Source organism: Harpia harpyja, chromosome 10 (genome assembly GCF_026419915.1).
Source record: "Harpia harpyja isolate bHarHar1 chromosome 10, bHarHar1 primary haplotype, whole genome shotgun sequence".
Taxonomy (NCBI): domain Eukaryota; kingdom Metazoa; phylum Chordata; class Aves; order Accipitriformes; family Accipitridae; genus Harpia; species Harpia harpyja.
In genome coordinates this window covers 21,782,329-21,803,306 of record NC_068949.1, presented here as the reverse complement: position 1 = coordinate 21,803,306, position 20,978 = coordinate 21,782,329, and the positions used below count along the sequence as shown (strand labels likewise).

Genomic DNA, 20,978 nt, shown 5'->3' with positions numbered 1-20,978 from the left:
TTTGAGGAGTACAGTTTTATGCCCTTAGCATGGTTTAAGCACGTTCTGTTCTTCAGTTAGAAAAGCAAGATACCCCTGCTTCTCCCTTCAGCTGATCTCTGTGGGGATTATGGATTTCTTCTTACGACTTCTAAGAAATACCCTGCCAACCATCTACGTGAGTTTCTTACACAGCTCCGATGAGTCCTTGACTACACGTGCACGCATTTCAGACCTTCCTTTCCATCGGTCCCGCGCCGAGGCAGGCCAAGGAGCCATTCGCGTGTTGTACAGCCTGCACCCGGGGGGGAGGTTAACGACGGTACACCGGGGTGTAAACGTGCCCGCAGGCCCCGGAAGCCGAAGCCCCCCGCTCGGCCCACCGGCGAGGCGCCAGCGGGCAGCAACCCCTCAAGCGCTCCAAGCCCCCGTCGGCGAGGCCCGCGGTAACAAGCCGGCAGGCACCCGCCGCCCACGGCCTGGCCCTGCACTGCGGCCGGCCCGAGGGCGGCGGAGACGGGCGGGCAGCGGCAGGCCGGGGCCCGCCGGTGGCGGCGGCCTCTCCCGGAAGCTGCCCCCGCGCTGTCCCCGCCCCTTCCGCCGTCCTCCAGGGGCTGGCGGCCGCCACTTCCGGCCGGGTGATGGGGTGGTGGCGGTGGTCGCCGCCGCTGCCGCCACCGGAGAGAAGGAGGGCGCGCGGGAGCCGCCGCCGCCGCCCCGGGGCCGGGCGCTGCGGCACCGCCACTTAGCGCTGCTGCCGCGGCGGCAGGTGAGGTGAGGCGGGGCGGGGTGCGGGGGCAGGTCCCGGTCCCGGTCCCGGTCCCGTCCTCCCCGCGGGGGTCGCGCGTCGTCCCGCAGCGGAGCGGGGTGCCCGGCGCCGGGCCCGCAGGGGCCGCCCCGGGACGCGGGGGAGGGCCGCCCCGGGACGCGGGGGAGGGCCGCCCCGGGACGCGGGGGAGGGCCGCCCCGGCGTTGGGAGCTCGCCGCCGCCGAGGCACCGGGTCTCCGGGCGCTGCGCCCGGCTGGCCGGCGTGTGCGCGGCGCGGCGCGGGCTGCGGGCGGGCTCCGCGGGTGTCGGGAGGGAAGGGGCCGGAGGGGGAAGGGGCCGCTTCCCTCCGGCGGCCGCGTCGGGGGAGGGCGGCTTCATCTGCCGCAGGGGGTGGGAAGCCTCTGGTGTTGTCTGTTTGCACGAAGATCCGCTCCGCCGTAATTAACGCGCGTGTCTCTCGCGGAGACGTCTGTCCCGAGGTCCGACCGCCACCCCGTGTTGGCAGGCTGTCGGCGGCGTACCCGCGGGCTGCGGGTGCCGGCTTTTGAGGAAACGGGTCTGCCAGGAAAGTAAAAATCACGCCTGTTTCTCGCTCAAGTTCGTTCGTCTGCCGTGGAGAGGACGACGTGGTTTAGTCTTCGCGCCTGGTCCCGCCGGTTTCGTTCTGAGCTTTGTAAGTTTGCCGCTTCAGCAGCGATCACCGAGGGGGAAAAAAAGCCTCGTTAGGAGCCGGGGTGTGAACGGGTGGGTTTGTCGGGGAGGCGGCGGGGCCCGCGGTGCGCTCAGCGAGAACGGCTCCAACAGCAGGGGGTCGGGGGCGTGCTGGGAGCGTGCTTTTTTGTTGTAGCGAGTCTGGGAGGAGAGGGAAATCGTTCGGTTTCTCATTCCTGTGTCAACCTGCGCAGGAAGCAAGTCGTTTCTGGAAATGATGCTTTGTGTCAGCCCTGCGGTTAGGTAATAAAACAGCCGTACCAGGTCAAAGCGGGTATTTAGCTAGCTATCTTGCTGTTTTCTCTGTCGATGGTGTAAAATTGGTGGGCAAAGTGTTTAGTTTTGAGTAAAAAAGTTTTCGAGCGTGTAGGATTTGGTAATTAACAAGGCAGCATGGAAGAGTGCTGTTACTGGTTTGCACACATGCTGTTTGAGTTTCAGGATTAAATGGAGGAGTCTGCCCATGTGGGACAGATTATGTGTGAGTTTAAGGCCTGAGCATGTTGAGAAAGTTGAAACTCTGCAGGAATTGTTATCCACTCTGTCTGTCACATCTACGTTGTTAATGCATTAGGTGGCCTCTCGGACTATTCACTTAATGATTGCTGATTGCTGTTTTTTAAAAATAATGCTTCAAAAGGGTAGGTTTTTTCAGCTCTGTAAGTTAATGGAAGAAGAGGCAAATGAGAGGCAGTTCTAACGTTCACATATTTATTGGATTGTAACTGGAGTTGAAGTGGTCTCATGGTTTCGTATTTGATGCTTCAGTTTGCAAAATTCATCTTACGAAAACCCAACACACATTCTGGGTTGTAAGGTGACCTGATGGAAGATTCCACTTGCCCTAAGTATGCTCCATCTCCACAGAGCTCCCTCGTGCAGCTGGACACGGTGTCTGTGCCACCTCCACAGAGCAGCTGATCATGCTGCGCTCTGGAGTGGCAAGAACTCGGCAAGACATTTCCTGGCATTTAAATGCCCCTCATGTTTGGTAGGGAGTGCCTCTTGCGAGATATCAGAGGTAAGGAAATTCCTGTGGTCTTGTTCTTCCTTTTGCTTTCTGTGATACAGAAAAAAGGTGGAATTAACTCGCAGAATTGGGGCAAAGTGATTTTTATACCCAGTGGAGGGAAACTCTTTGGGAAGTTTCATTAAGTTTTTATTGCAGAAATGCTACTTAGATGTGAAGGAAACATTCTGTAGATTTGTAAAGAGCAAGAATTTTAAATTATCTTGTTTGCTACTCTGCGTGATCTTCTTTTTGCTGGCTGGTTGTTTGGGTTTTTTTGGGGGTAGTACACAATTAAAAACACAGCTTGGCCTAGGAGTTGCAATCTCTCAGGCTCTATACTATCACTTTTCCTTGTACAGAGCTCAGTTTTGCAGCCCACTAAGCTGGTTGAGGTCCATAAGCCGTATTCCATTATAAATGTTTATTTGATAATCACATAACTTTTAAAAGTTTTTTTATTTCTTATTTATGTTTATGCATCTAAAATGAGGAAGGCTCCTAGATTTTCACTAGACCAGAAAGATCAGGTTGTAAATGATTGTGGAGAGTAAGAACAAACACAGTGTCACTTCAGATATTGTTCTGGTATTAATTCGGGTGGGGAGTTTGTTCATGTCTTCCCTTATTTCCATCCTAAGACGGGGGGTTTGGGAAGAAAAGAAAGAAAGAAAAGGGGAGAAGCAAACCTAAATTGTTTTACTGCTAAGTTGTATAAGGATAAAGAGCAGCAAACATTCTGTTATGAGATGGATATACTAGTTCTTGAAGTTGGAGGAAAAAATACTCGACACACTATATTTAGCACGTGAAATGTTTGAGATCTTGTACAAATATTAATGAAATACTGTGAATTACATCCTAAGATAAGTGGTGGCGTACTTGATCAGTTGTTTAAAAATCACTTGTGTGTGCCTTGAATTATGGTGGTAGGATAAAAAAAAAATGTTTTGTTAGCTGGTTAGTACACTAGGACTTGAGCTGCTCTTAGTGTTCACTTGAGTATAGTACATCCCATTTGGTTTAATGAGGTGTAAAAGTCAGGGAGCAGTATGTATTCTATTCAGTTTGCTGCAACATGTAACCGCACTTAGTGGTTCTTAAGGCAAATACGTTTAGCTTTCAGGACTTTCTGTAGTAGCTGTTGACGGTTTTGCGTGGAGGCATTCCAACAGAAAGACTCTTCTAAACGTATGGAGCTAATCTTTGATTTTACAGTATCAGTTCTGTATTTTCCACAGTGCAGCACTGCAATGAATAGTTCTTGAAAGGCACGTCTTCCTTGATGGTTTAAAACCTAAGACGTACAATAAACTAAACGAGTGTTACTTAATGAGATTTCTTACCTTACCTTACCTTCATAAATAGCACTAAGACCATTGAGTACAGTTAAAATACTGCTGATAATCTCCCGTACTAGAAATGTTTATGAAACAACTCTGATAGCAAATTCACTAAGTCAAACTGAATGCAAGTTTTACAGGAATATTTTGCATTTGAAGTTATTGTATGCTTGCTTCAGGAAAATACTTATCCAATTTTCCGGTCTCACAGTGGGCGTTTTGCTATGTTTGATCAGTTTTATATATAGCATGGTAGCTATTGTATAAAAAAACCCTTGAAAAACCATGTAGTGTTTTTGGAAGTGTTCTTTTTCTCCTTTTGTTTACAAGATATTGTACTATATATGGTGGCATTTAGAAGGTAAGGATTAAGTCACTGTATGCTATATGGCAATGAAACCTTTGGTGCTATTTGCTTTAAATAAGCACTGAAGAATTTAGAGTTTTCAGGAAGAGCAAGTGACAAGCTTCTGATACAAGTCAGCAGAGTATCCGAGACTCTTGATGCATAACAAGGCAATGCTGTATGTTCTTTTCCCAGCACAGCATTACTAAGTTGGTATGTGACAGTAGCCTTATTATTGCAGGCTGGCTCAGCGCACGTTTTTGTACATGGCTTTTTTTTGTGCTGGGGAGCCAAGGCCTCAAACCTCTTGTCCGCATTGTGAACCAGCAGCCTTTGTACAGAAAAACTTTTCCCCCATGGTGTGACATGTCATGCTTCTAGGCCAGCGGACCCAGCGAAGGAGGGGCTGAGTTGAAATTGCCTATATTCGAACTTCAGCTTGAAACCTTCCACAAAGAAATGTAGGTTAAATCACTTGAGATCCAATAGTTCTTTGGTGTCCTTCCTAAAATTCCTCTCAAGGATGGTGAGAATTGGACCTAGCTGGGGAAAAAAATCAAGAGGAATGTCAGCAAAGAGAGCCACAGGCTGTCCCAGGCACATGAGAGGGCAGGTGGTGAAGCAGTAATGGTGCTGGTAGAGTTTTGCATGCGTGTCTGGAATAAACAAATCCAGTCAGCATTCTGCTAACTGCAGCAGTTGTAACTAGGATCTTATTTAACCCTTCAGCTATGATTCTGGTGTAATCAAGTTTTGTTTCTGTAACAAGACTGCAGCCTAAAGTTAGTGTGATATTAATGCTACTTTTCCTTGGCTAGAGTCATGATTATCATATTCAACTTTCCACGTTTTTATCTCAATGTGCTGACTCGAAGTCAGTATGCTAGGAAAGCTAGGGACTTGGTTGACTGGCAGTAATTCAGTAGAGGAAAACATGATAGAATTGTGAATAATCATTTTGAGAGAGATTAATTTTCCATATTTAAATACACATCTAGGAAAAACATTGTGCTAACAGCTAGGGTATATTCAGCCTCTCAGAGGCACCTCATTTCTTAAAATGCTCTAACCAAACTTTACAAGTGTTCATGGCTCGTAACTTTTTTCTTTTTAAAAAAATTAATACTTCTACACATGCGCATGAAGTTCATATTCAGTTGTGTTCATGCTGTTAATTGAAAGGCTGGGGAAGGAAAAAGGGAAACGGGACACATGATACTTAGAGCTGATGAGCTGACTAAGTATAAAGTCACAGTAGCAGGAAAGTAATCAACTAGCTAGCTACAGACATTGCTGATGTCAGGCAAAAAGTATATTTTGCCCTCTGACGCTTAAGTCTGTTCTTGCTCTGTGTTACTCATGCGTGTTATTCATCATTAAATAATGTTATCCATTATTTGGTTTCAGCGATAAAACCAGTAATGTAGAAGGCAAAGTAGTTACCAGTCCTGTTTTCTTTCAGAAGAGCAGTACAGTTATCTAGGTGACTTGGTCTCTTCCGCTACATTAGTCAGTCTTGTGTTGCAGACTGGTAATGTTGGAAATGTTATGTAGCATTCTTAAGCTTCAAAAAATGAACAGGAGCAGTTGAGCACAGAGATCTGCATTGTATTCCAGGTGCTGAGATTATTAGGGTAAGTTGTTTATACCCTTTAAACTACAAAAGTGGCACTAAATGAGTAGTCTGAAGGAGAAGGCAGTTTCTGAGTTTAAAGAAATTGCCTTGTCATCAAAACTGAACTTAACTGTTGCTGTTGAGATGAAATCAGCTACCAGCTGTGTGGAATGGTTAAGTTTGTTTTGTGTAAGTGTTTGTTTCTTTTGTTGATTTCTTTGTCTTTTTGAGTTGGTTAAATGTCTTGTCTTTGACAGCATTTAAAAAGGGGAGCAGGTCCTATCAGGTGCATCTTAAGGTAGACTTTCTCCCAGGTCCAGCCCATTCAGTAGTGACCTTTGATGGGTATGCTTACTCAGTGTTGTAAGGTTACCTTTATTGTACCTTTGGTAAGGGTTGATTTTTATTCCTGCAATGCCAGATGAAGAAACACTGGGCTGGTGTTAGGCTACTTGACTTGTGACAAATGAGTAGAATTCTTGTAGCTTAGGGAGAGTTTCATGCTTTTGCCCTCAGACGTTGCTTTGGTTAGAAGACAAATCAGTAAGCTGAGTGTATTTTTGGTGAGTCTAAATTCACTGCTTTTAGAAAACTTGTGATGATTACAGTGTTATAAAAAACAGTGATTACCAATTTTTTTCAGTATTTTATCTGTGTTTCTGAGTAAAATAAGCTGGAAGTCCAGATAAGCAACTCAAGTTTGTTCTATTGGGTAAGATAAAAATATGTAGTACGAAAAAGGTCAATTAACTGATCATGAATTACAAATTAAATGGACTTTTGAGAAATTAAAACTATGCATTAAGTACCTGTTGTTAATACACAATCAACTCCAGAGAGAATATCTTCAGAAGTACCACTCCCTTAGTTCTTTTAGAAGGGCAACTTTAATTTGTGTGCTCATTTTTCTTCTAAACTATTTCTTTTGCACTGCTGGGAAATCTTGTCGGACAGATTGAATCTTCTCTGATATACAATAAAATAGCGTGTGGTCCTGTTAGATGTATGCTGGAAGAAAAAGTTGCATCCAATAATTATGATAAGAGCTACTTCTAACAATAGGTACTGTACCTCTTTAAAAGAAGTGAGAAGGGAAGAGCTTCTGTTTTTGGAAGAGCTGTGCCCCTGAAAAAGATGTAGAACTGTGCTGAATATTCATGATGGGTTTGAGTACCTGTTCACTGTATACAGAAGCTAAATAATAGATTAAGTAGACTGTTTCCTTGCTTTCATTCTGAAAACCTTGAATGATGTATGTGGCACTAGTGTATTGTACTATCGTGTATTTTCTGAGATTTGGTTGGCATGATTGAAGCATTCTAGTTAATTAGACTGTTTTTTTCAAGTACAGAAGAGCTGTGAAATTGTAGCTGTTTCTTAGATGGTAGCTCTACATAAGCCACCAAATATAAATTATGCACAGATCCATTCTGTCTTAAATATTGGATAAGCTTTTTATTACTTTTACGTCAGTGGTAGGCTTTCAAAGTTTTTTCCTGTATTCCACATAACATTCTGTGGTTAATTTTTTTCTGGTTGTTGTTGTAAGTTGTTCTGGTGACTTGTCATCTCCATGTGACTAAAATGTGGCTGAGATGTCTGGCCTTCCTTCAAACAATATTCTAGAATCAAGAAAACTATTGAGAAATCTGTGTTAAGAGAATACATCTTTTCTGGTTTTGGTGCCTTGTTATGCTATTTATTACCACATCACTTTTGAAGATGCTTTGGAATTAAAGCTAATGCTTAATTTCTGGTAATGTTATTTTGAAAGCTGAATATTTTGAAGGATTTGCAATATAATAAGCATCTATCCTAATTACTGAGATCAAACAAAGATAGAAATATGATGGCTGCACCATCAACATACAACTAAGATGCCTCAGGTCAATATTATTGTAGATACCTAGTCTTAGGTTTACTTGTGGGGGGAGGAATGTCATGCCAAGCTTCAGTATATATTTTAAAACAGTGGAATGTATTGGATCTATAATGTATTATTTTAGCTTTAGTTCAGTTTTACATGGCTGCTGACTTTGCTTTCTTGCTTAGTTTGTGAAGTGCAAACAGTGGAAAAGGCTAATGATTAAGCTGGTATTTAAACAGTAATCTTTGTTTTTCATTGCTTAGTGTAATTAACAAACTGGGATTTATTTATTTATTTAACAAAAGAATAAAAGTAGACTGGGTACATCTAGGAAATAATTCTGCTTCTTGGTAGCTTTAAATTTCTATTCGGAAACAAATGAGATAATTTAGTTTGCTTGAATAAAAAATGTTTTTAAAGCATTTTTATATTACTTACCTAATAAATTATATGTCCTGTTTTTTAGCTGGCTATTATATAAAAAGCCTTTGGCTAATTAAGCATCTAAAATAGCACAAAATACACTGGCATTTCAGTAATAGTTGTTAAACATTCAGGTCTTGTCTCTTTCTCTAATATGTAACAGGTCAATTTTATTGGTGGATAGAGAAGGATGATGGCAGGCAATAACCAGCTTTGCATTCGACGTTGGACTACCAAGAACGTGGCCAAGTGGCTGAAGGAAGAAGGCTTCTGTGAATATGTGGATGTTTTGTGCAATAGACACAGGCTAGATGGAATTACACTGCTGACACTTACTGAGTATGATTTACGATCCCCTCCTTTGGAAATCAAAGTCCTGGGAGATATCAAAAGGCTAATGTTGTCCATACGCAAACTACAGAAGCAACATATTGATGTCCTAGAAGAGCTGGGTTACAACAGTGATAGTCATGTTGGCACAGCATGCCCAAGTGTTGGTTCACTACAGGGTACAGATTGGTTTTGTAATGGTGAAGTACCTCGGGACTATGATGGACCAATTACTGACCTGAATGGTGATCAGTACCAATATGCAAATGGCAAAAACAAACACTCTACTCGAAGACTGGACCCAGAGTATTGGAAGACGGTTTTAAGTTGTGTGTATGTCTTCATAGTATTTGGCTTTACATCGTTCGTTATGGTTATCGTACATGAGCGAGTACCTGACATGCAAACATATCCACCTCTACCAGACATATTTCTAGATAGGTAAGAAATTTTCTTTTACAACAAAATAGTAACTCGATGGTTAAAGTATAGGCTGTCTTTTCTTCATTCTCAAAGTTTCATATGCTCTTGAAGATGCCTCTGCAAAATAGTAATTGGAATGTAGTAAACCCTTCTGCTAAGATTGAAATGTACATCAGATGCAGAGGTTTAGTCTTCTCAGGAGAATAAATTGAGCTGGTTTTCTACCCCGTTTACACCTCATTCTACATCTTTAGCTAATCACAACACAGGAATTAATTCATCCATCCTCTCATTCTGCTAAAAAGAATGATGGTCAGCTGGCATAGGTAAGCAGCCATATGCATTTTCTGAAATCTAGATGCTGCTGTGAAGCTTAATGTGTCTTGATATAGAAAAACTTTTGATGAAGGAATATTTTGGTCTGCCAGTGAGCAAGGAAATTGACAGGGAGTAGCATTGATACTGCGTTTTTGCTGTCTCCCCACTGTCAACTTGTTGAAGATGGTTTAGGGAAACTGAAGTAGACTGAATAGACCAGCATCTTTTTTAATTGTAGAGTATCTATGTACCAAAACACTGTTGTGACTTATGCGATACCTGCTCATTTTTTGTAGAAAATATTCCACTTCAGGCAGAAAAGAGACACAATGGCAAAGGTGAAATTCTGGTCATTGACTACAGATTTAATAGAGAATAAATGCTCCCTTTTGGAGAACTTACTGCCTAGAGAGTTTTAAAAGACAAGATAAACTGTTTAAGAAAGAGTTCAGTCTTTGTGATCCCCTTATTCCTGCCAGTAATTTCTGTTTTCGTGAAGTCAGTAGGAGTCTACTCTTTTAAGTAACTGTGCAGACTCCCCCATAAGTTTAGATATAACTCAGCAACGATGGACCATGTCGAGCAGAGTGGAAGAGGGGCGAGAGAACGGGAGCTATGGCATTACTGGATTTTGTTCCCAGGGCCTTACCGCGGTATTCAGTGGGCAGGAGGATGGGGGAGGTCAGAAAGCAGCAGCTCACAAAACAATGCAAGGGGATTACTACAATGCTAGCATTTGAGCAGCGCTTTGCTACCACTTTGTATCAGGGGGAACACAAAACTATGAGTAACAGCCTCTCTTGAAATCTGTCAATCTGTATTTTGGTGAAATTGCAGAGTGGAAATTGTTACTGGTGCTGTATGTGTGCAGGAAAGTCTTAAATCTTTTGCCAAGCAAGGCTAAAAGGTTTGCATATAGTGATTATCACTGAAATCTAACTTTGAAAACATTTTTTACTTGCCCTAACACTTTTCTGTGCAGTTCTGCTTCATTACAAGTATTTAGGATTTTAGGCTTTGTAGCATTTAATTGTGTTGACATGGCATTCTTATAAGCATAAGCAGCATAATTGACGTGATGCAAGTTTGTGTCAGAATGAAAAAGGTTGTTGGGAAACAATGGTAGAGGAACACATCCTGTTAGTAAATCACATGTAAATTAAGAGAGCATGCTAGGGATTTTCTTTGACTTAGTGAATTCTGTGTAAATGTCTGCTGAAAATACATTACTAGAAAGGAGATAATGTAATTCAAAATTAATTCAAATTCTATTTAATTCAGTCTAACAAAATAATTTTTGGCTTTAGTTTAAACTATTGTCAGAGTTACTTTTGTAGTTAGAACTTCATATGCCTTTATTCTCAATACTGAGACTAGAAAGAAAAATTAAGCCTTTGTGTTGTAAGTTAACTTTCTTGCTTCATCCTTTTTTATAGCGTCCCTAGGATACCATGGGCTTTTGCTATGACTGAAGTATGTGGTGTAATTCTTTGCTACATTTGGCTGTTGGTTCTTCTGCTTCACAAACACAGGTATGGTATATAAAATTGAAATTAACTGGTACTTTGATCGAGAGAAAGGACTGTAACAAGAATTTATGATGATTGTTTAAGACTTTCCGGTCAATAAGAATCTTGTAAGCTTCTAATATGTGCCTGTTAAAATGGATTAGGGAGGATTTAATCAAGAATGGTGACTTGTGAATCTTACAAAGGAGTAATCTGAATTTACTTTTCTACCAGATTTATATGTAATTTCCTTCAGAACATATGTATTTCAGAGAGATGTCAGTATATCTCATACTGTAACAATTTTGTATATAAGAAAATCCTATGAGAATGAAATTCCACAGGATGACTGAGCCAGCCTAGCAGCTTGCTGTCACTGAAGAGTAGAGAACCCATTTGCATGCCTGTGTATTTTAAGTTACATTTTTACCAGTTTGTTGATTTTTTTTTTATCAGTTTGCCAACAGAAGGTGTGAGTGCCAAAGCTAGTACCAATGTGGCTGCAGAGGAGTGGAGCTGTACCTTTTGGTGACAGTAAGCTTGCTGCAGTGTCTCACCCTGTCATGGGGAACCATACTTTTACAGTACTACTTTAAAATAAATAAATAATTATTTTACTGTGAAACTTGCAGCGATGATGAAGGGACTTCATGGGATTAAGTTGGAGTGTGGGGAAATGTTTTTATCATAACTTTGCTGATTTAAAAATACATTATATTGGGATTCTTGCAATCAGTTCCTATGTACTTTTCCCAGATCTATACTTCTGCGAAGGCTGTGCAGTCTCATGGGGACAGTATTCTTATTGCGTTGCGTTACAATGTTTGTTACCTCACTCTCTGTGCCAGGCCAGCACTTGCAGTGTACTGGAAAGGTAAAAACTTAAAATGCTTTAAATGGTTTTTCTTGTTTCCTTTTTTTAAATTTAATATAAGATATGATTAAGGTTGTTGTGACCATAATGATAAATGTGTGTTTGCAAGAGCAGCGTTATTTCTCTCCTATTCCCCTCCACGACCCTTCATTAATTGCCATTATGCAGGCAAGCACCCTTAGGGGTCTTAGAAGCACTTGCCACTTTGGAGAGGAGATAGTTAGTTGGGGAAGGGTGTTCAGAATAGTTCACAATGTAAACCAGAGAGAATACATCAGAGAAGTGTGCACTTGAGATACTGACTTAATGAAGAAAGGCTGAAAGTGGAGTAATCGCTTCTTTGTCTTGTTGGATGTGTGGTTTTGAAAAAAAGCCCAACTATTATTATTTCACCTCTTCTAATAAGTGGTATTCCATAGAACATGGGATTTTATGGTTTTACCCTAACTTCTAATTAGAAGAAGTTTGAGCTGAACATATTGGAAGCTTGACAGTGACACACTGGGAGTTGAATATATTTAAAAAAAGGTGGCAGACTCTGTATGTAAATCTCTTGCAACAAAATACTTGCTCTAAATTCCAGTATTCATCAGAGGTATGATGAATACAGTTTATAGTTATTAATGTGACTCACTGCCACAATGAAATCCAAAGAAGTGCTAACCTGCATTTTAATAAAAGACCCAACGTGATAAATGGTATTAAACATACCTAGTGCTATACAGCTAACTTTAAGGACATACTGTTCAGGCAGTGGGGTTGGAACTTACTAAAGGTTAATGTTACTGTCTTCTAGTTGTATGGCAATGTTTGGGCAAAACTCCAGCGGGCCTTTGCAATCTGGAGTGGCTTTGGAATGACTCTGACTGGAGTACATACGTGTGGAGATTATATGTTCAGTGGCCACACTGTTGTCCTGACCATGCTCAACTTCTTTGTCACAGAATGTAAGTACAGAGTGCCAATACTTAAATGTCTTTTAAGTGTTAAGAGTATGTACTGCTTGCTGTCAACCAAGGCTGCGAGAGTGTAAGTGCTTAAATGTTCTCAAGTATTAAGAGTGTCTGCTGCTTGACCTCCTCAAAAAGTTCAGAGTGTAACATTTAAGCAAACATAAATGCAGATTGCTGTGCTCTTTCTCAGGTTTGTGACAGTTCACCTGCAGACAGGAAAGGAGGAGCACCACCTAGATTAATGGAAGGATGGATAGGGGCACACCTGAAAGAACACATGAGCCAAGAAAATTAGAAAGGCTTTCTAGCTTGCTATGGGGAGAATAATAGGGAAAATACTTGCGATTGTCTGTTCCTATATACTTCCCTAGGTATGCCAAAACCAGCACACTGCCACTGACCCCTGTCAGGCAAAATACCTAGCCAGGTGGCTGTATGTTTAGTATAATCCATAAAGCCAAAATACCAAACCTCATGATGAGTGAGAATATATGAAACAATAGTGCTCTTCTATAAATACAAAGTGTGATTTGATACATTATATAGCAAGCTAAGATATTCTGTAAATACAAAGTGTGATTTGATACATTATATAGCAAGCTAAGATATTCTGTAAATACAAAGTGTGATTTGATACATTATATAGCAAGCTAAGATATTCTGTAAATACAAAGTGTGATTTGATACATTATATAGCAAGCTAAGATAATTAGTTTGAGTTCACCTCTCTGTTATTGACTGCAATAACAGAGTAACGTATGCTTTATGACATTTTTCCCCTTATTACATGGAAAAGGCATGATTTTCATAAAAAGAAGTTGGTTGAACAAAGAATTCTGCTTTCCATGGTCCTAAACCATTTTAGGATGCTCCGTTAATCCAGAAATGCATAATAGCTGTATTTGTAAATGAAGTCATGAAGTTGTAGACATTCATAACTTGTGTGGTTGTTTTCGTTGGATTTATTTGACCTGTAGATGTAAACAATATTTCCAGATGAAGACAATAACTTCATCACATTTTTGGATGAAAAATCTGTGTAAAAACCTGCAATGTCTAGGCCTGGATTTTGTAATGACCCAGATTTTTGAGACATTCAAGTTCGGTTGCTTTCTGTTTTCTCCTAGATACGCCAAGGAGCTGGAACTTCTTGCACACCTTGTCCTGGGTCCTGAATCTCTTTGGAATCTTCTTCATTTTGGCTGCACATGAACATTATTCTATAGATGTCTTCATTGCCTTTTACATCACTACAAGACTCTTTTTGTATTACCATACGTTGGCTAATACTAGAGCATATCAGCAGAGTAGGAGAGCAAGGATCTGGTTTCCAATGTTCTCTTTTTTTGAATGCAATGTTAATGGTACTGTTCCCAATGAGTATTGCTGGCCCTTTTCAAAACCTACTATACTGAAAAGATTGATTGGCTGAAGAGTGTGGGTCAATTCAGATTTTTATGAATCATTATGACTAAGATCCTACAAGGCTAGCTGAAGAGGGGATGTAAAGTAACGCTTTTCACTCCATGATCATCTCCTCCTTGTCTTGTTTCTTAGATTCTTAGCCATAAAATGGGGTTCCCATACTTCATGGGGATGTGTTTTGTTTTCTTGTTGCTAAAATAGAAAACAGTGCAGGGACCGGTAAAGGCTATCAGTGAACCATGAATATAAACCAGAATAATGTTACCCTTAGTAAAGGTCTATGTGAATGTTTATGTAACTTTAACCTCAAATACGTGCTTGTACTGAATATAATATACACTTTACAGGTCCAAATAATCTCTGTTACCTGACATGCCAGCCTTTACATATACTGACTAAAAAATTAGAACTTTATGAAGACTTTCTTTTACAACAGTCATAAATGTAATTTTCAGAACAAATTCTGTGTATACTTAAAGATTGAGGAGTACTGTGTCATACTGAAGAAAGCAGTATAGTTCCTTGCTAAAAGGGTCTCTTAACTGTTAAATATCAAGTCTTAAAGTATAATTGACAGTATAAATGGTCTGCACACAGGTTGCCAAAAATGGAAGTCTGCCTTGTGGCTATGCGGTGATGATGTTTTTTTTAATGAGAGCTTATTTAGTCTAGTCTATCAGTTGTCTATATGGTTGTTCTAGCACTTGGAAGTTTTCCCTTTTGTGTTTAAATAAATGAGTTAAAGTAAATGCTACATCCACTGAAAGTAAAGTTAATTTAGCTTTAGTGAGTTTAAAGCCACAAAATAACTTTTGTATGGTTTTAATTGCTTTATACCCAAACCTGTGCATGTTTTTTAGGAGCAGCTCTTTAACATTGGAAAAACAGAACAGTTATCTTCATATAATCTTACTGTCCCATAAATGGATGGGGAAAATGCATGTAGTAACTCTTTCAGGAAAAGTAATAATAGTGAGTATTGGAAATAGTGCTCATATTGATGTATGTTTTAGCACTCCGGTGTCAACAATATGGTGAGTATCTCTGGATATATATACACAGTATATTTGTTTATATATATATAAACACACAGAGTATATGTTCTTCTAACAAGTATGAAAAGAGACTAGTTCTTAAATTAAGTTGCTCATTTACTACACTGAAAGATAAAAGTACCATAAGCAGTTGAGTTTTGGTTGTTTAAAAGAAAAAAACAACACACAACAAAACACCCCCAAAACCCCAAACCAACACTTTGAGTCCATAATGCATAAGCAAGGGTCACACAGTTGGCGATCTCTTACGCAGTGGTTTGTAAGGGGACAATACTACTGTTGGCTGTAGAGACTTGAAATTAGCTTTATGCTAAATGAAAACTGATAGGTAAAAGGTGCAAATCATAAAAATGGTATAGACCTTTTAATTTGGTTAATGCAATTTCAGAACAGGTGGTATGTGCAAAAGCTAGCGTAAGTCAGCCTTGGAAAGTTAACACGAAGCATTTCCAGCTTGGTACAAGCTGACTTAATGGTCACAATGTACTTAGGTTTGCATGGAAAAGAATCCCTTTGGAATTTTGCAAGACAGTTTTGTATTTGGAGGCTTGTAACCTACTGTGGGCTAGTCCTCACTGTATTGTGTTCTTTTTATAAACCTGGATTGTACTAACTTGACTATCTCTTCGCCCTTCGTAGTATATTACTTTTGTAACTTCATTTAGCTCCTATTCCATGGAGGAATTGTGCATCTTAGAGTATCTCTGCCAACTGTATTGAGCACACACATATTGTACGATTCTGCAGACTTTTCTATTTGTAACATTCCAATTTTTTAGCAAAATTGCAGGTTTAATACTATATTGTTCAGTCTGCCATAGCCTGATGGTTCTTGCCATCCAAATTGGGGGAGTATGCTTACACTTAAGAAAAAGGGAAAAATATTCTGAAAGATTTAAAGACTTTTCATTTGCTGTTCTTACCTTTTGGATTTCAGAAAGGCAATTTGAACATTCCTCTTGAGACTTTATAATCAAAGAGCTCTATTTGTTAATTTATATTTGCCTTTGCAATGCACACACAGTTATGAATGCTATTCTTTTAAACACTAGAAAACATCTCTTCTCAGGATGTGCAGGATTGTATTCTGAGTTATAATGTGGAGAGGTATGCAATTAAACTTGCAAAGCTGTTGATTCTGAAAAGAACCATGTCACTGCTAACTGTCATAGCTGTGTCTAAACCGAAAAATTATTTTGCAACTTAGACCTGCAGGAGAATTTTCAAGTACAGCCTAGTGTAACAATGTTTACATAAAGTAAAGCTATCATTTCAATACTATTTTTTTAACAAATGAAGTTCATATACTTTGAAACATAAAGCTTCTCTCTTTGTTCTTATTTAATTTTTTCAAATTCTGTTAAGTAAATCCATGGTTTAAATCAGCATTGCTTATCAGTGTTTTTTTAAAGAAAACGTTCTTTTGTGCTGTTTCCCTTGATGCTAAATACCTGAGTCCAAGATAAGTAATATACAGAGGTTGGGTTTGTGAGCATTGAAGTGGGTTAAAACATTGTCAGGATAATTGTCCTCCTCTATTTTGGAAGTTCATTTTGTCTGTCTATAAACATGCAAGAGGAAGGCTTGAAAATGATAGAAGATAGAAAAATTGATGTCACATGAAAAAGAGCACAGGTCAATCTGTAAAGTTGGTAACGTAACTTTATTGTTAATTAGGTGGAAACAAGTTGCGAGTAAGTGACAGGCTTAAAATTCTGTACCTCCTTTTTAAAGAGTCAGTGTTTTAAAAGCATTTTGCTGCTTCTCTGCTATTGACAAGCACTTTTAAGTAAAGGCAGCAGAGCATCGGGCCTTGGATTTAATGCTAAGTCTGTTTACGGTTGTCCTTCTCTCTTATGTTCATGCACCAGTCTTTTTGCTGTCCTTTAACTTGCTGCACTTATTTTGTGCCAAGTCATCTTCTGTGGTCCATGGGAATGCACGCGTAATCTGAATTCAGAGTAATGAATGAATGACTGTTATGTCAGCAAGTACAAGTGTCTAACAACATTAGTCTACTACTACAAAGTGCACAAACTAATAAAGTAGGAAAGTCTTAACTGAATAACTCTGGATATACAAAAGAAGGGGAAGGAAGGTCACATTTTTTTGGTAGCTTAGCAATTCTAGTAATATTTGAGACTTGACAATGGTCTTGAGCTCTTCCTTACTATTATCAGTTTGGGGATATGTATGCACGTATGTGCAAGTGATAGACACATAGGCATTCCCCTCTTTTTTTTCTTCCTTTCTTTTTGTTTTTTGTTGGTTTTTTTGTTTGGTTGTTGTTGTTGTACCTTATGACATAGCTTCTTATAATAGCTTTCCTAAACTTTTTGCCTTTAGTCTTTCCTTTCTGGAAGATCCCTTAAACTAGTGTGTTTATGACATTACACCTGCATACGGAAATCAAACTTTCATAGATGTGGGGGGTTTTTAGCAAGTTCTGATTACACTGACAAAAACTTAGGGAAGGATCTTTAAGCAAGATTCCTCCAGCTGTTCTTGAATAATGATAGAGAAAGCTTCCATATATGCAAATTATCTTCATGTACTCTGGCAAACAAGATAACACTTATACAAAGTGTTGGTACAGAAATGTAGATAGGCCTGAAGTATTTAAATGTCCGAGACTAGCAAGAAATGGATCCTCTAAGTATACTAATTGTGATGAAGCAAATGATGTGCTTAAATTTTAAGCAAATCACTAAATCCTCTTCACTTCAGTGAGGGGTTACCATTTTAGTTGAAGCATTTTCTGGGATAAGGCCAAGTGCATGCTGTGCGTGGTATACTGATACAGTAATGAGAACGGGTAATGTCACTTCGTTTTTGGTTTTCCCTGATATCTGCCGCCCCCCCCAGCTACTACAGAAGGAAACATTCCAGTAGAATTTTAAAGAAATTACTACTTAACTGGGTTCTGAGAGAAAAAATCAGTACAAAAAATGCATTGAAATAAAACCTTAATACTTACCTGCTTTAAGAAGCAAGAGTCAGTTAAATGATTTGAAGAAAAAAAAAGTTATTTTTTGATGGCAATCATGTTAAGTAAGGTTATTTAGAAGTATTGAAACCCTTCAATGAGGATAAAAGCACAGGTTCCTATAATCTTCTTTTCTGTACGGCTGTGTGTCATGTAGTGCCAAAAAGATTATTGAAGGGAAAGAGGGAAGGGTTGAACTCAGACCAACAGTTAATATCTTCTTGGGTTTTTTAAGCAGTGCTTGCATACATAGTGCTACACTTGTTCATTACTATTTAGCTAGTTTTTTGATGTATGAAAGTCCGCTAGGTTTTCAAGCACCAAAACTACTGTGGAGCGGAGTCTTAATCATTAAATACGCATTTGAAGAAATAGCAGATGTCTTAAGAAAAAAAAAAAGTAGGCTTGTGAACCTGGAGTAGAACAACAGTAACCTATAACAACTATGATAGTTTTTCATCCTGTCCAGGTAGTTTCTACTGAAGAGTTGGGGAGGATTTGCAGTAATCTACATACAATACTGATTTTTTTCTGCATTTTTTTGAATAATCTAGGATACTGTTATAGAAAATTGACCTGTAACTACAAAAACCATCGTAGTCTTGTCAAGATGGAATTGTATTTGGCAGAAGTCCTAGCAGTGAGCCAGCTTACCCTCTGAATTGTTTTGTGCTTGTAGACTTTTATCAGTCAAGGGTTAATTGGTAGACCACTGATGATTCATACAGATTGCTATTTCTGATGTATCTTTGACATTGTCACTATTCTAATTGAAATAGTATATTGGGGAGGGGGGCAGTCCTTTGGAGTGAACCTACTGATGTCGTCTTCATTATATGAAGAAAAATGTGAAAAAAAAAAAAAACCCTTCACAACACCTCAAACACCATAATATTATGAACACTGAAGTTTCTGTATAGCAGTGTCCTGCATACTTACGATTTGTATTTAAGACATTTGCAGTGAGTATTATGTACATAATTGTGACATGCACATTTTTAAAGCCAGTTTGTAGTAGGTGTGTAAGAACTCAAGATGATGAATGTGGAGCACAATAACCTGACCTGTTAGCCCAGTGACTGTAGTTAGAAAGACTGTAACTTAGTTTTGCTCTTTCAATTCAGTTTTGTCAAATATGAGAAATTTGTCAAATGTGAGAAACCACAAACTGCATTGTACATGGTACTTAACATAATAGGGATGTAGAAACATGGCTTTTCACACTGGACATTACTTCAGTTTGGTTCTGACAGAGAAAATAGTATTACCTAATGGCTAGAAGGTATGCCAGTGAAGTTTGAAGTGAGTACTGTAAATAAGTAAATATTGTTTTGATTCTAAACTTAGATTGAATTAATATATTGTTTTATATCTTTGTTGTATTAAAACATATTTAAAAGTACTAAAATAAAATATTTGAAAGATGACAAATGTTTGATTTATTTTATATGTAAAATGATGGCTCATTATCTCTGTTAGCATTGTAACCGTAAAAGTATACTGGGAGTAATCTACGTTTTAGAGTTGTTTTTCCCTGAAGCTCTGTTTTACTGGTGTGAAAATGCATGCTGCATAATGCATATATCAGTGTGCCTGATGTGTTTGCCAGTCGTAAATTGTTTTGGCAAGTCACTTAAATGTTTTTGTTATTAAAAACTTAGATAATGTATTCCATCTTGTAAGATCTCAGTTAAGTATGACAAGGGCTTTCAAAGAGTCTTCAGCTGAAGTAACTTTAATGTCTATAGGTATTGGTGGTGAATAGTGTTACAGTAAATCAACAGTCTATAAAAACTGTTGGGAAGACTGTGAAAGAGTAAAAGTAACTTCCGAAAACTTAAATACACTTAATGGTTTGTATGTTAGGCTTGTTGTTACTTTCAGTCACAGATTTTGGTCATCTGGTATGTGAAAGGATGTACATTCATTCCTATGGAGAAACTTAAACAGTATAACAGGTATGCTGTGTGCTCTGGAGTTGTATGTTCATATTTGTAAATTACAATTTTGAAATACATTTTGTGACCTTAATCCAGCTAAAACATTCTCTGATTAGTGTGAGCCAGGTAAATTTAATGTACTGAACCATTAGAAAGTTTTTCATTTACCTCCCTCTGAATTACAAAATCTTGATCAATCTGATAATTTAGAGAAAGAATCCTGAATGTGAAGCCCTTCCTTATTGTGATTTTTTTTATATTTTTTTTTAATCAGTTGTTAAAGACTGGATTCAGAAAGGAAAATGGGTGTGGCAATACATCTTTCTCCAAAAAAAATTGCAAGGAAGAAGGAGAAGCAAAAGCAATAAGGTTCAGTGTACCAGTTGCAGAGTCCTTACTGTGGTCTTTGGTCTAATATTCTGGGAAGCAGTAGATTGTGTTCTAGGCAACTTTGAGCAAGTATGTGCTTTGTGCATTGTAAAACAGATTGGGAAAACTTCCAGGGAAAATAGCTGCCTGCTTCCCAGAATATGTTGCAATGCTGCTTAGAGATGTGAACTTTGAATAAAAAAATCTTTCCCCTCCACAATAACTTGCACTTCTCAGGGTTTCTACTACAACCAGAGCTAGAAAGATAAATAGTTGCTGCTATCTGTAATGAAGAAATAAAACGGAATCTATGCAGATGGGCTTAAGTTTGATGTTAAAATGCAGGTGAAAAGCATCTCACTAGCCTAAACTTATTTGATAGAACCTGGGGATAATCAACTTCAGATTGTCCTTCTGGGACCACTTTGTTCAGATTTATTTTCAAAACTCTCATAAGGAAATCTGGTACAGAACAGAAACTACTCTCCTGATTAATTAAATGAATTACATTAAAATACCTTTAGGATCTGCAAACTGTTTGTTTATATCATTGCATCCTATCTCTTTCTTCAGTGAACTTCTCCAAGGAAGTAGTTTATTCTTACATACTAAATGTGCAGGTATCAGTCTCATTTACTGTTCGTAATTCAAAATGTATATTGAATTGTTAATCTTGGCCTTTCATAGAGCTGTCAAAATAGTTCACAAAGACCGAGCATATTTTCACAACTAACT

At 39.0% G+C, this 20,978-nt stretch overlaps 1 protein-coding gene across 7 annotated transcripts; it reads left to right on the top strand.

Annotated features, from left to right (window-relative positions):
• The first annotated feature begins 600 nt into the window (after nucleotides 1-600).
• SAMD8 (sterile alpha motif domain containing 8) lies at nucleotides 601-19,365 on the top strand. Of its 7 annotated transcripts, none has more exons than XM_052799061.1 (8): nucleotides 601-748; nucleotides 1,214-1,421; nucleotides 2,327-2,480; nucleotides 8,226-8,833; nucleotides 10,570-10,665; nucleotides 11,398-11,515; nucleotides 12,312-12,462; nucleotides 13,596-19,365. In XM_052799061.1, exons 4-8 carry the CDS (start codon nucleotides 8,253-8,255, stop codon nucleotides 13,898-13,900), a joined length of 1,251 nt encoding a protein of 416 aa, XP_052655021.1. In that variant the 5' UTR covers nucleotides 601-748; nucleotides 1,214-1,421; nucleotides 2,327-2,480; nucleotides 8,226-8,252; the 3' UTR covers nucleotides 13,901-19,365. The 7 variants fall into 7 exon arrangements, with proteins under 7 accessions (XP_052655021.1, XP_052655019.1, XP_052655016.1 ...); XM_052799057.1 differs by lacking the exon at nucleotides 601-748 and adding an exon at nucleotides 7,547-7,658 and having other exon boundaries at nucleotides 1,089-1,421; XM_052799059.1 differs by lacking the exon at nucleotides 1,214-1,421.
• The last annotated feature ends 1,613 nt before the right edge of the window (nucleotides 19,366-20,978 follow it).